Below are 15479 nucleotides of genomic sequence, written 5' to 3' on the forward strand. Positions count from 1 at the left end.
TACAAATGCCCGGCATCATTTCCCAGTTTCAGGCGGCTGTTAGATCAAGGCAGGTTTTAGATGAGAGATCACATATAGCTTGAAGCTAGGAGCTCTCGCGTATCGGGAAAAATTATTACGTGCAAAGGAGGGAGAAAGAGAAAGATTGAGTGAGGGACTAAGAGAAAGAGACAGAGAGAAAGTGTGTGAGGGAGAAAGAGATGAAATGGGAGAGTGACACGAGAGAGAGAGAGAGAGGGGGGGGGGAGGACGAGAGAGAGAGAGAGAGTACCGCCCTTCAGTTGTGTTTAAATGTGAAGCGGAAAATCATCTCTGTGGCTCAGGGGAGTGAAGAGGCGATTCTAGTGTTGGAGCGGGTTTGCCGTGTTTTAGATCATAGCGCTCTCTCTCTTTCGCTCTTTGTTTGTCCTACAGTGTCCCTGATTTCAGCTTCAGGCTTCAAAGTGAGAAGAACTGAGAGTTTCTACAAGACAACAATACCTGGACCCGGGAATATCTAGACACCTCGCAATGGATGGATTGAGGATGAGGACAAAGTATTGAGTTCTCCTACGGCTGTCCCTGAATGACACAGGTACAGTAGAACAAGCTTTGTTTTCCTCTTTGCATCTGATTCAATAGTAATTGTTAAGAAAAAACAAATATAACATGCTTTTACCTTGATGCATGGAAAATGTTTTTTTTTCTCTGTCTCTGTGAAAAAAGAGTGCACTGAAAGATCAGCATGAATACCTTGAGCTGGTCTCGCATTCGGTGATTATTATAGCCTTCATTAGGAAGCATATGCCGTGAGACTGAATGTCTGGCTCTTTTCATAAGTTCTCCAGACATTTTTATAGTTCTATAGTATGACATTCAATTTCAGTTCACGCTATCTGAAGAAACTGCTTAGTCACAACTCCTATTTATTAATATAAATAGACAATTGGAGACATTAGGTTAGAGGCAGGCTGTCAGGTAGAGAGGAAAACAAACCGAGTGGCACTTTCATGTCTAAATGTGGCCTAATAGACACACTTCAGTCTACATGAAGATTGGAGCTGTGAGAGATTTCCTCAAGTTCTGTCAGACTCTCTCACGCTCGCGTACAAGATAGTGATTTATTTATTTTGAGATTGAATTAGAAATGTCAGGTCTGAATGCACCTCATGGCATTCACGGCACTTAGGTAGGAGTGAATGTAAGTGAGAGGAAGAAAGCAAGATGTTACTGACCGCTCGCTTGCTCTCGCTCTCTGTCTATCTTCAGAGGAGTGTTGGGATGTCGTGGCTGGTGTGGGTGTGGGTCAGTGTGACAGTCCTGCTGATGTGTGAGGCCACTTTCTACGAGACCATCCAGCAGCACCTGGCCCCTCCTGGAACCAACATACAGATCCTCGGTGAGTCCTTCCTTCTGTCCAGCTCCTGCTTCACCGTCCACTCTGACTTTTCTTTGTTTAATCTCTGTGGGGGAAAGGTTCAGGAATGCATTTATCAGGGTGGGCTGCACAAGTTTTATCTACTACTTCAGATGCAACACACTCAGGGGAGGATCTACCGGGACGGCAACTGCCACCCTGAAATAAAAAGCATTGCCACCCCAGAATTATCCCGGTATAAAATAAAAATGTATGCAGTGTTTCTTGTACAGCTTTTCAGCAGTGGTGCGTCCATGTCCGTAAAGACTAAAAATAAGAGAGGCTGCTCACTGCAGAGCCAATGGGTGGAGCTTGACGTCCAGCTCCCCCTCTCTGGATGCAATGGGTGGAGCTAAAAGGTCCAACCACACCCTATAACTCTACCCATAACCCGATCCCTAAACATTACTAGGTCAAGCTCCACCCATTAGACCCACAGAGGTGGAGCTGGATGTCATTTGACTCTCCAGTGAGCACCAAGAAAACACGTCTTTCCATAAATTGTGCTTTCTTGGTTCTTTATGAGTTCTTGGTTTTTCCATTTGTTTGTGAATCGGAAAGTGACTGCTTCTTGGCTAACTCAAAGGTCCTCTGAGAAATGTAATCTCATCCGGATATGAATTGTCCGGGATTCCGTGTTGTTTGGCGAGTTAATTTTCCGACCGCCCGCTCCACTTTCATTGTGGACATAGGCCTTTTTGCCATCTAACGGAAAAAATGAGATTAAATCAATAGGAAGATCCTGAACACGGAAACTGATAGTTATTAGTTTAGGTAAGAATCTAATCTTAATTTACTAGATTGAAAAGTTTGAAAGATACATTTATGCTGGCTTGTTTTAAAGCCAATTTAAAGTCTTGTTTATAAAATGTTAAATAATTTGAAGTTGGGTCAGAACTGATAGATGTTCTGGGTGCTAAGGTGTTGCTAGGTGGTTGCTATGATATTCTGGGTGGTTGCTAGGCTCTTGCTATACAGCTGATGGGATGTTGCTATAGTATATGGTTGACCTCCCATGACATCCACATACAGGCATTTCCACCTGTTAATAACAGAAACTCTAACATCGTTTGCAAAACTGATCCAGTCTCAGTGCTTTGATGTTTTGGCATTTCTTTCTAATGTTAGCATAGTCAATTCAAATTCAAAGCTTTTTTTGCTCTTAAAGTTGCATTAATACTTGTGATTTATACTATCCATGTAGCTTACGTATTACTGATAAAACTACTTTGCTTTTTATGTAGTAGTGATTACAAGCTCATACATTTAGAATATGTTGATGTTTTTGATATACAGTGTTTTTGATATATTTTTTTAATATATTGAATAAGTTTGATATTTAGTTTTTGATATATTGACATTTTGTTATTTATTTTTAAACAGTATAGATGATTACTGTGTGGTAATGCAATATTCGTGAACACGGCTGTGTATGTTAGGCCATAAATCTACTAACTGCACGGGCACTTGCTTTGGTGTTGCCATCTCATAGACCTGGTGCCACCCTTGCTAGATCAACCCCTGATCACACATTAAACCCTTTAAAATTAAACAAGGGTGCATTTATTCCATAATGTTCTGCTTGGTTTCAGTTTATCCTTCTCCTTATACTTTAAATGTAGCTGCTCTAGTACTTTAAACTTACATTTCAAATTTTAAATGGTTAATTAACTTAAAAATGAAAATGTTGTTATCATTTACTCACCCTCAGGTTGTTCCAAACGAATAAGACTTTTGTTCATCTCCATAACAAGTGAAGATATTTTTAATATTGTCTATAGTTTTAATGTTATTTTATTATTACAATATGATATATATATATATTACTATTTTAATATTAATATTCTCTATATGTGTGTCCATAAGAGAGAGAGAGAGAGAGAGAGAGAGAGAGAGAGAGAGAGAGAGAGAGAGAGAGAGAGAGAGAGAGAGTGTAAGCCTTTCTCTGCAAGCATGTCAAATAATAAGCCGATCAGATTTCCCTCCCCTTCTGACGTAGGAAGGGGATCTTATTATAATATTACCGCCCCTCATCTGCACGTTTCCACTCACGGCGCCACCATTTGGTTTTCGCAAGCGACGACAGTGTAACCAGTTCTAACGCAATGGCAAAAGTTCGAGCAAAGCATGCAAATTGCAAACTGTTCTGTAGTTGGCTGCACAGACGAGCACAGAGCACTATTTGACCAAAAAATGTCACAGCTGTGTCAATGAGATGAATCAATGTAACTACTATACATGTATCCATCCACTAACCATTCAGAAACATCCAGGCAGTCTAAAAGTTGCAACCTCTTCCTGAGTCTCTCCATAAGGCTTCACTCCGCTACTGGTGGTTATTTCTGAGATTTTAGATGAGTGAAATTCGCGTTTGTTATTGCTTGAGTGTCCGAAGCACATGTAAAGGGTCGACCGTCTTCTGAACGGAGGCGGGGGAAAGCAGCTCATTTGCATTTAAAGGGAACGCCCAAAAATGGGCAACTTTGACAAGCTATAATAAATGATCTTGGTGGTATTTTGAGCTGAAATTTCACAGACACATTCTGGGGACACCAAAGATTTATATTACATATTGTGAAAAGGGGCATAATATGTCACCTTTAAAATCAGTGACGTTATAACATCCTTGCTGAGTAATATAATGTAGCGATTTAGTAGCGAAGCTAATTTCTTAATAAATGTTGATAAGCGTTGATAAGTTTCTGTGCTAATCAATGTTTCTGTGAGTGCACAGCGTAATCTCTTGACTGAAAGTGTGTGTGTGCGTGTGTGTGTGTGTGTGTGTGTACTTCAATATAAGCTGCGCATTAATATAGAACGGTGATAAAATAGACTGGAACTACCTGTGTATTAAACAATTTTAATGCACAAGTTTCAGCCAATCAGAATATTCAGACAGATAAGATAGTAGGCTATATACACTATTTCAATATTTTTGTATACAGTAAAATGTAAACATTATTATAATAATATAATATAATCCTTATGTATATGACACTCAAAAATGGAAGATTGGTGTCAGAGTATTTGTATTGAATTTTTTTTTATACAGTTTACTTGCATTGGTTAATTCACCATGGTGGACAATCAAAATTAATTGCAGGTGAAGGTTTTAACCACTGGTTTGTTTAGCAGTGTATTATTAAGTGGTGCAAAACAACTTCAGCGAATCCTTAGCTTAATTTAATTCTCATTGGAAACAACTAAGATTCAGGAAAGTACACACAGGGGATGGATTGCTAGCACAGAGCTTCTCAACATAATGTTGCTGCAGGACCCAGATTTGGACATTTATCAAGTGGCAACCCAACACAGCACCAGAATTGTTTTGATCGTTTCAAGCTCGCGGTTGCCGATAATTCACTGCACACAACATATTGTGGTCAGTATTTAATGAAGTTGGGGTCATATTTTTTTTTAAGTTTGCATAATTTTGTTCATGCTTTTCGAGGGGGGCATGTCAAGAAACTGCTTAATTTGGCTAGTATTTACCTATACTGTTAATGTAAGATATATTTTGCACCAAAATACCGCAGTTTTGTAGGAGACATCTTTTGACAACAGCAACAACAACAAAAGCAGCATTTTTTCATCCCTATAAAATGCCTGTTACTGTGCTATCTGTACACAATTATCTGGTTAGTTGTATATTTTATTTCAATTTGACATTGCTTTTTTAGTATTTTATCCCTATCAGGACATGCAAACAACCAGCTGAGAACCACTGCTCTCTGACCTCATAGTGCGAGAGTAGTTTTCAATATTAGTTGATAATAAACTAATATTCTTGCAAATATCCTCAACAATAGTTTATTTATGTTGCAAACCAATTTAAGTTGTATCTAAAACAAACCATATTTGCATATAGAGGAATGTAGGAACAAATAATAAAGTGCCCATCATGGTAAAAATCACAGTCTCACTTTCACAGATCAGGTCAAGAGGATATGAGACATTTGTATCAGAATGTAAATCTATTGCGAAATCCTGTTTATCTAATATCTTCACGGTCTGGGGTGGTTTAAAGGTTCACCTCAATTGAAAGCACGAAGGCTTCTTGTAACCTCACACCTTCAAATGTGAGGGCAAAAAGCAATTCGAGATCGTACCACTTACCTTAACTAATCTTGCTAGAGGCACTTTACTGGGATTGGATCCTGAATTGGAATTGATTTTATTGTACAGACTTTAGAACAATTATAGAGGTACATGCTATTCTTGATTCAAAGCAGCACATCAGTGGAGTTTTGCCACCGTTGACAATAAATGCTTTGACTATTTAGATTTGACCGATTTAGCTCCAATGCCATTCAGAGCGTAGATAGAGCAATGTTAGTAAAGCTAGTCCTGACTAAATAATCGAGCTCCAGCTGAGAGTCTTAACAGAGAACAAGTGTATTTCTTAATCACGTTCATCCTAAATGGAGGGCTATATTGTGGCCCACTGAGCGCTTGGGGGATTCCATTACCCCCAAATCTGAGTATCAAAGCAGATCAACAAAATGCACAGATTGGGCTTTTATGAGCTTTGGTGACGTTGCTAGAAATTCACATTTGTTGCTGGATGGAATGAATGGACAGAGATTACGTTTAAGTGTCCATATGTTCTCTCAAAAGATGAACAATTCTGAGGCATTTAGATGTTTCTTGACTGCAGTGTGAAAGCAGAATAGAATAATTCTGATTAAAAGCCCCCATTCTGCTCCAAAATGATTATTTCTTTAAAAGATATAATCATTTATGGTTATATTTTCTCCAAAACTTGGTTTACAGAGGTTGGAATTTGAGATGTCACCGTTTTCCAAAACCACAGCTTCACAGCCATTTTCTTTTATCGCTTCTCTTCTCATTTTCCTGTATGAAAAACACAAACAACCGGCACCGATGGCTCTAGGATGCATTTGCATGTTGTAAAAAATGTCAGGCTCAGCAAACATTCTGTCAAACTGTCAATCACGTAAGAAAAACTGTTTAAAGGCCAGCCAAACTGACAACATCTGCTCTGCTTTCAAACCTTGTGATTATGTGGACATTTTTTTGATGTAATGACAACTGTGTCCTGTAACCGTAATGCTTTTTCAAGTCAGGGTGAGATTGTGGCTTTGGAGAGGGTGGGAGTGTGTGCATGTGTGTTGTATTAGTAAAGAGAAATTTGTATAAGTATCGAGTGCTTTGAGGCTGGTGGATTGTCCTGAGTATCAGGGTTGACAGGTCATGAATTGTTGCGGCACCTTTGCTTTCGCTGAAAACATCAATGTGACTAGTGACCAAGATTCCACAGCAAAATGTAGGAAACGGTGTTGTTCTGAAACTGATTAATTGAGTTGCATTCAATACAAAGATGTTTTTTGTCCTTATTGAGAATTTTAAGTTTGTATTTGAATTTCAAAAGGAGGTCGAGGTTTATAAGAGCATATGTTTGATTTATGCAGTATTGATTATTATGCAGTATAAACTGCACATATTAATGTGCCAAGATACTATGTCGCATGGCAACTGCAAACAGTCTATAGTTAGAAAAATGAACTAAATATAAGCAATAAGATTTGAGAAGATATGCAATATTGCAAAAAAAAAAATCACGGTCACAGCTAAAACGTGTTGGTAGACACATATCACAAAAATCAGCTACCAAACAATACAAATATTAAATATATTTGTATTATTATTAAAATGTTATTTTATAAAGCAAATTCATTAAGGGAAATTATTACGTTAGAAGATCGGGATAAACTTTAGATTAATACAATACAAGTTAGTAGATATTGTATTTTTGACAATGTTTAATATTTAATAGTTTTTTCCAGTATTTTTATTACATTTAAATGATCTGTGCCATCATTTCACACTCACTTAAAAGTTAATGCTGTAGTGCAAAACACTACATTTAATTACACTGCTAAATGTAATCTCAAAATGAATATCCATCTTCTCATTTTAAGACCATTTACTGGACCATCGACTTTAAGACCATCGGTTAAAATAATTATTGGCATCAGCCAGAATAATATTTTAATATCGGTGCATCCCTATAACGGGGCCAGAAATCGACTTTTACATGTTTTTGACCTTTTTAAATGTGTCTGTGTTGTCTTTCATCCCAAATACTTATATTTAACTAATTACTTCAATCAACCATAATACTATAGACTGTTACACTAAAATTACCATGAAGCACAGTTTCTTGTGGCTTATTGCTTTAATAAATTGAATGCAACCTTTTAAAGGCTGAATAAAGATGATCTTATAATTATAAAAATTCCACATGAAAAGCATTTCAGCAAAACACCAAGCAATCAGAATTACTGTAGCTATATGCATTGAAACACCATGCCCATAGAGTTTTAATTTGACTATGTGATACATCAGCTGCTCTGTGGGCTCAAGGGTCCTGATTTACTTGCTGCTGAGATGCAAATCGATGATTATATGTATTTTAAATGTAGAGATGGGTGAAGTGAGAGACGGAGAGTGAAAGACAGACGGAGAGAGGAGCGTGTAGCACTTCTCACAGATGTGCTGCCGGCTGTTCTTGCTCTCCGGCTTAGACAGACAGATGAGGATGGGTGATTCATGAGACCAGGTCTTTATTCAGCACTGACAGCTGCAACAGCACTAAGCAAATTGTTTTTGTCATGCATGCATAGCTGCCATGTTTTAGTGTTATGAGTCTGAACTCTCCAGATGTAGAAAATAACCCATCTCTAACAAACCGAGACCTGAACCAACCCTTTAAACTCCACACAAACAAACACACACACAGTTTCTCGGGGCCCTGGGAGAACATCACTGAGGCCAAGGACATGTAGGCTATTATGAAAACATTCACACCGGAATCGACCTGGGTAGATCAGAGATTAAAGTGCAAGTGTTAATAGTAGACTGGCGGCTAACTGTATTATGTTGAAAATAACAGCAGTCTAATCCGATAACTGCAGTTCTGCTGCCTCTTTACTTTAACAGCAATACAACTGTGCTTATGAACAGCTCGCTGTGGTTTTAGAGGGCAGATATCATATCAATCTCGCTGAGTTTCTGGGAAATATAGATTGTCTGTCAGATTCACTTTACTTGTTAGCTCCTTGATCAATGCGTCTGGACGTGTGAAAATGCATGACACACGCATATGTATCAACATGCACCCGAGCATAGTCATATGAGGAATCAGATGTACCTCACATCTCCATTTATAAGAGCAAGAGCAAATTTCCTTGAAAGGACTGCATGCTTTTACCAATGTTAGGAATGGTTGGGATTACTATTTTAATGTTAAAATGCATAAGGAGTCTTATGTTTGTGATCCTAAAAAAAGAAAATGTGAAAAAAGGACAATTAAATTGAATAAATATAAATATTAACAAGGTTTCTTTTAGTAAAAAGCAGCATGAAGAGACATCTGCAGAGCTACAGTGTTTCATAAAACACGCAATGCAAATATTTCATTATATCACAGTATATGCTTCACCAGAGCCTGATTCTTTTTAAGGGGCTTTTAAAATGGAAATTAAAATGTATATTTTTGCTGCTGACTTCCCAGCTCAGGAAGAAGGGTTTGGGACAGTGTGCGGCCATCAGCCAATCAGTGGGATCATGACATAATTTCCCTCTCGGCTCTACAGTCATTAGTCACATGCCATTTAAGTTGAGTTAATTGGCTCAAAACAACCTGGCAGCAGAACTGAGCACCCATGAAGATGGCAGCCTCCAGGTCACGTTCTTCTAGACCTGGCCCTACGCCAGCCCAGCAATTGCCACTGAGACGAATGGGAATCCTAACGAATCGCTCTCTCCAGGTACTATATAGACCTTGTTTGCAAATATTTAAACAAACAAATACGCCAACCCCTAACTCATGCCGTTTTGCTTAAACAACAGTTAAACGCGCTCATTGCGGGAAATCAGGCAATTTCTCCCAATCCTTCCCAGGCTATAAAAAAGACATGCCCGGATCCCTTTGTATAAAAGAGTCATCTGGTTTCTGCTCTTCCATTAGAGTTTCTATGGAGGAAATTTCCAGGAGGGCTCAATAAAGCTCAATAACAGAGGAGACGTTGGATGCCGGTTCTCCATCTGCAGCTCTAGGCTGCCGAAGCCGCCCGAAGACTTCCTCGCAAAGTGCCTCTGACAGAATCAGGGCTCGACTGCGGCACGGCATCCTGCGTGTCCTTCTTTGTATTAAATATATCTCAGCGGCATAAGAGAGAGAAGACAGTCATCTGTGATAATTCCCCCCACACGCACCGACGGATGCAGGCCATGGATGTACATCCAAAACAAACATGGAATGTGTTTTTCATCTGCTTCAAAACAAAGGTTATATTCCTGCATGTACGCCAGCACACACTGACAGTTTAATAGCCTTATATAATGCAGTTCCTAAAGGCACATTATTTTAGCAGAGACGTTCCGTCCATCTCTCCCGCTTCCATCCAATCTTCCTGACAGTGCCAGCTCGCCTGTAGGAACAATGGGAGAGTCGTACAGCTTCAGCCCCTGGGCTGTCCTCCATCTGCTCTCTGTCACACTTCCGCTCACTCTCTCCATCTCTCTCTCTGCTTCAGACAGCGGTTCTATGAATGCCAATCTAACCTCACAATACCTGAAGCCACCAGACACATACAACCACATATTACCTCTGAAATCTTCCCTGGCCACAGCATGGAAGTTCTATATAAACTTTATTACATCAACCGTATAAGTTTTATTAGACACGTGACATCTGAACAAAGAGACAGATTTTTATTTCTTTTCTCTTAAATCACAAAACTGTTACCCATTATTGCCTCTCTCATAATTTCAACAGTCTTTAAACTTACACTGTCAAACCAAATAAATATATATACTATAAGTGACACTTCATACCGATTCTCAATATCAACAATATGGTGCCTATAAAAAAGTATTGACCCCCTGGGAGTGCTCATGTTTTATTATTTAACACTAACACACAGACAATTTGTTTTTTGCTAATGACATTTCTTTTGCATTTCTATGATGAGTGATTCATAGAAAAAATGTCTGTCATGTCAATGTAAGGTCTACAAATTGGTCAAAATTAATTAGCTATTGAACACAAAAGAAATATTCACCCCCTTTGGAAGTTTTCATGTTAAATTATTTTCACAGCACTGAACCACAGAAGATTAATTTTTGGATTTTATGACACTGAGAAACAGGATTGTTTTTCTTATATGTCAAAGGGAGAATTTTTACAAATTGGTCAAAAATAATCTGCAAAATAAATTCACACCCGGGCCCTTCCAGTTAAATTAGTTGGATCCATCCCTTTCAGCACTTCCAATCTTAATTCTATGTGGATTTGGATCTGGCCACTGCAGTTTCCCCTATTGTTCTTTTCACAAGTGTTCAAGTCAGGCTGCATGGAGACTGTGAGTAGAGTCTTATTCAAACCACTCATAAATTCTCAGTTGGATTGAGATCTGGACTCTGACCAATCCAGGACATTATTGTCATTTTATGATTGGAATAACTATATTGCTGGAATACAAATATCTATAATGTGGTGTCTTGCAGATTTGAGTCGGTTGAGTGGATTTAGGCATGTGCAGTGTGAAAAATTAGCTAAATATTACATTTAACAGTGATATTAAGTGTTTTTAGCAATTAACTATCTAATATCAACCAAACCCATTAAAATAAAAAAAAATGCCAATGATGATTTAAAAGGGATGAATAATTAAGAATTTTTTTTTTTTTTCAATTTTACATTACTTTGGAGATTTTTCATTTTTCATGTTATAATAAACGAGTCTTATAAAAAGTATTTTTTCTGTTTATCATTAGCTAAAAAGTCAAATTTAGTATACTGTGACTCAGTGCCCGTGAAACAATAAAATTATACATGAAACCAAGTGGGTGATATGGCAATAATGTTAAATCTGTCAAGAAGAGAGCCAAGAATTGACATAATTCAGCTGAAGTGTGAGCATTTCTACTTTATATCTGTATGTTGGGTCGTTACAGACTTTATCCCTGTCATCTCGTTCTAGTTGGATGTGTTAATGCTCTCCAGATCTCCCATGATGCAATAAGAGTAAAGTGACATATCGCCGATGTTGTCATGGCTACAAAATACTTATGATATGAAGCTGTGTTCTCCGTTTGATGATTTGTGGTTTCAAGGGGGATTTGCTGGGGTAATCAAAGTCTTCACAGCACAGTAAAACACTGATCTGCTCTATCCATTAATCTCCTCTAATTGATTTCATATCTCGCAAACGGCAGAAGTTTAATAGGCTTGTTTGTGCCATCAGTTTCAAAACAAACTATTTCTAGGGTGCAAGTGAGAAATCTATATTGCAGATGAGTTCAGACTGATGTTCAGATATTCAGCAGGGAGGAACAGAAACTGCGCCGGTGATGCATAGCCAAACATTGCCCGTATTGTTTTTGTTGTGGTTTTAAATTTATTCTTACTGTGAAGCAAAATGACAGTTCCTGAATTTGAACAAATATAGACAGAGAAACAGACTCAAGCGTGGAGGATAGTGTAGTGCTGTCTCGCTTACAATTCAACTTTCATGCCAGGGAAGATTTCTGCATAATTTGTGTATATGGGAACAACCCAACAGTGTTTTGTGAATCATTTTCTGGGAATAGCTGATGAGAATCAATACCCGAGTCCACTACGGCCTGAAGATGTCAACAGAATATTGCTGTTGCTGCTTTGTGTAACTGGGCATATTTGTAAAATATTGGGATGAATTCGAATATTAGGATTAGAATTAGGATGACAGAGATGAAGAGGAGAAATAATGAATAAATCTAGGGTGCAAGTGCCAAGTTCTTATAAATGTAATCTTTGTATTCATGCTGGTTTTATTCATTCATCAAACACAATCTTTAACAACAACAAAAAGTCAAGTTAAATGTAAAAAAATGTGTTCCTTACATCCTGAAAAAAGTTAATTGTACTCAACTCACATTAATCATTATTTTCCAAAATGTTCAAACATATTTCATTTAAAGTTTTTAAACAAACGTTTAAAAAAAATCAAGAATATCATCTTGGGGTTATTCCATTTGACCTGAACTAACTTTGCCTTTTCATTAAAAAAAAGAATTGTTTTACTAGAGTGAATTAAATTATCCCTGCGCATGAGAATGAACTAATTCACTAAAAATAAAACAGACTTTCCGTTGTTACATACTAGGAGAGAGGAGAACATTCTGGACCAACCATTTCACAAGAACGAATCAGACTTTAAACGGTAGCCTACATATAAAGAGAAATATTAGTTAAAGGGATAGTACAACTAAAAATACAAATTTGCTGTGAATTTACTCACCCTCAGGCCATCCAAGATGTAGGTGTCTTTTTTTCTTCAGTAGAAAAATAAAGAAGATTTTTAACTGAAACCGTGGTCCTTGGTGATTCGTAAAATGCAAGGGCTGCCGACACTTTGAGTCCAAAAAACATATACCGGCAAACAAAATTAATACCCATGACTCCTGACGAAGTCTTATGAAGCAAAATAATCGGTATGTGCAAACAACTAAACCTTATTTACTACATTATTACCTGTAATCCACAGCCTCGTCAAACTGTCACGGCAGTCTGGAGTTTCCTGTTGCATTATGACGTATGTCCAAGAGCAAACTGACCCGTGAGATGATGACACGTCACATTCACCACTATAGAAGTTTACCCTATTAGTGTTTTCCACGTTAAAAACTAAATTAGTGAAAAGGGTATATATTTTTAATATACGTACACGTCTCTTTCTCCCGTGCATAGTTCATTATGCCACAGAAAGCTCACGACCGTCTACAGTCTACAGTCGTGAACGCGCTCAAGACAGTTTGACGAGGCTGTGGATTATATGTAATAATAACCAGTGTTATAAATACTGTACAGTTTCTAGCACAGACCGATCGTTTCGCCTCATAAGACAAGGTATTGTCAGGACCCACTGGTATTCATTTTGTTTTGCCTGTATGTTTTTTTGACTCTCATTGACGATAGCCATAGACTTTTATGAATCACCACTTTAGTTTCAGTAAAAAAATCATCTTTACTGTTCAACTGAAGAGAAACTTACACATACATCTTTGATGGTCTGATGGTCTTTTTGGGTGTACTATCCCTTTAAGTAGTTAAGTAGCTACTTTCAGTTGCGCTCTAACACTGAAAAGCGTCTCCAAGTTTTGGAGTCTTCTATAGCAGTTAATCGTTTGAGTCAGAGTCAAAAATCACTTTTGCAGTTGATGAATAATTCAGAGAGTGTACCAAGAATGTGTTTGTGTGTAATTGTTTAAACAGCAGGAGTAATTGAAAGTGTACAGGCGGTGGTTGAGAAAAATGGATTTTGGTCGCCTACAGCTTAATTAATTACACCACACTTTGTCCTCTCACGCCGCTCACAGCCACAAACACCCAATAAGAGGATCCCTGTGCAATGATAAACATGCCATCGCTCTGTACGTCTCTTTCATTTACTCTTTCTCACTTCCTCTTTTGCACCTACTCTCTCTCTCACACAATTCCTCCTCCTACCTTGAGCAGCAGAGGTGGCGAGGCAATTTAACTGTTTTGCATGCGAAAGTTGACGCCATCAGCCATGCCGAGAAGTAATCAATCAAAAACCGTCATGCAGGCAGGGAAAATGAAAACCACATTGAGAGGAAGCAAAATCTCTCACAATGAATTTTAAGACGTTCAACGTCACTTGTAGCGTAAAGCAGCTCAAGTTTCCAGTGGGCTGAGTGCTTGTGCATGAGTACGATCAGTGACTACTATTCCGAAAGATAAAAATGCTTGTTCAAACACTGTGTGGTTCAAACACGGTTTGATGAAATGCAAAATCATAACACAATCATTGTTTATATTAGTAACAAAAATGTCACGACAGTCACGCTCCAATGCTTATTAATACATTGGTGAATCGTTTTTTTGTGAATCTTTTCCTTTACATAGAGCGTTCAAATTAACGGTTCATTAAAATGACTCAAACTTTCGAATGTTAAATATGAGAGAGAGAGGACAGTTCAGGAGGAAACGATACACTAAAATGAATCCGACTTTTCAATGTTACATTACATAAGAGAAAGAAGACCATTCAGGACAAAACTGATTCACTAATAAATCAAGCTTTCCAACGTTATATACAAGAAAGAAGACTGCTCAGGATGTACCGATGCAATAAAATGAATCAAACTTTACATATAAGAGAGAAGAGGGTTCAGTACGAAACAATGCACTAAAATCAATCAGACTTTCCAATGTTACGTATGGGAGAGAAGACAACTGATTCACTAAAATGAATCAAACGTTCAAACACTAAGAAACCTAACATAAACCACTTTAATCTTGACAAAATTGATCATGGTATTTTTCTTCTTTTTGTTCATCTACGTTCTTAGTCGTGCGAGAGAAAAGCAGATGTAGAAGTATAAAGCTGCAGACCATTTCACTGTCCTTCTTCAGAGATGTAGCATGGAGGACATCACTCTTAAGCACACATCTGAACACACTGAGGGCCCTTCAGATCAATAGAGAGAGCCGGAGAGAGTGCTTTAGTACTTGTGCGTTTGAGGGCAATTCTGGACTCATTTACACACATAATGACTCTCTTCAGCAAGGACAGGACTTTTTCCTGTCTGGACACCACTTTCATGAATTCAGTGTGAGGTAATTAATTCTACAGCATGGCCAGATCATCCGTGCGCCATTAGCATGTCCCAGCTGTGGAGTGACAATAAAGCATAATTGCTAAATTTTCGGAAGGGAGTTGTCCCAACCATAGATAAATGAAGCATTAAACACTACAGGGATTCTGAGGACAAGTTACACAAGTTGATGTTCAACTTTTAATAATAACTCAAAGCGGTAATAGTAGAGTGCAATGTTTCTGACATTAATAAACAGAATATACATGAAAAATCAATAACTGAGTCAAACTGCTTTGCAGCACAACATGTAAATAACAATCAAACTGGAATTCCCATGAAGGTGCCAGCTGTCTACATAAACAAGCACTTAGGAGAACGGGTGTGAAGTAACATCTTATTTAAACGTCTCTAGCTCAGTGTATTTTGGTGCTATGCGTCTCACACTTTAATA

General features: G+C 38.0%; 1 protein-coding gene across 2 annotated transcripts in view; it reads left to right on the plus strand.

Moving 5' to 3' along the window:
• Positions 1-279: 279 nt before the first annotated feature.
• tafa1a (TAFA chemokine like family member 1a) overlaps positions 280-15479 on the plus strand; it is a 39918-nt gene continuing 24718 nt past the window's right edge. For both annotated transcript variants that reach the window (XM_079588589.1, XM_079588590.1), the window contains exons 1-2: positions 280-574; positions 1249-1378. In XM_079588589.1, the coding sequence (XP_079444715.1) occupies positions 566-574; positions 1249-1378 (139 nt within the window). In that variant the 5' untranslated portion in view covers positions 280-565. The remainder of the gene's footprint in view (positions 575-1248; positions 1379-15479) is intronic.

Source organism: Phoxinus phoxinus, assembly GCF_949152265.1.
Source record: "Phoxinus phoxinus genome assembly, chromosome: 18".
Lineage (NCBI taxonomy): Eukaryota > Metazoa > Chordata > Actinopteri > Cypriniformes > Leuciscidae > Phoxinus > Phoxinus phoxinus.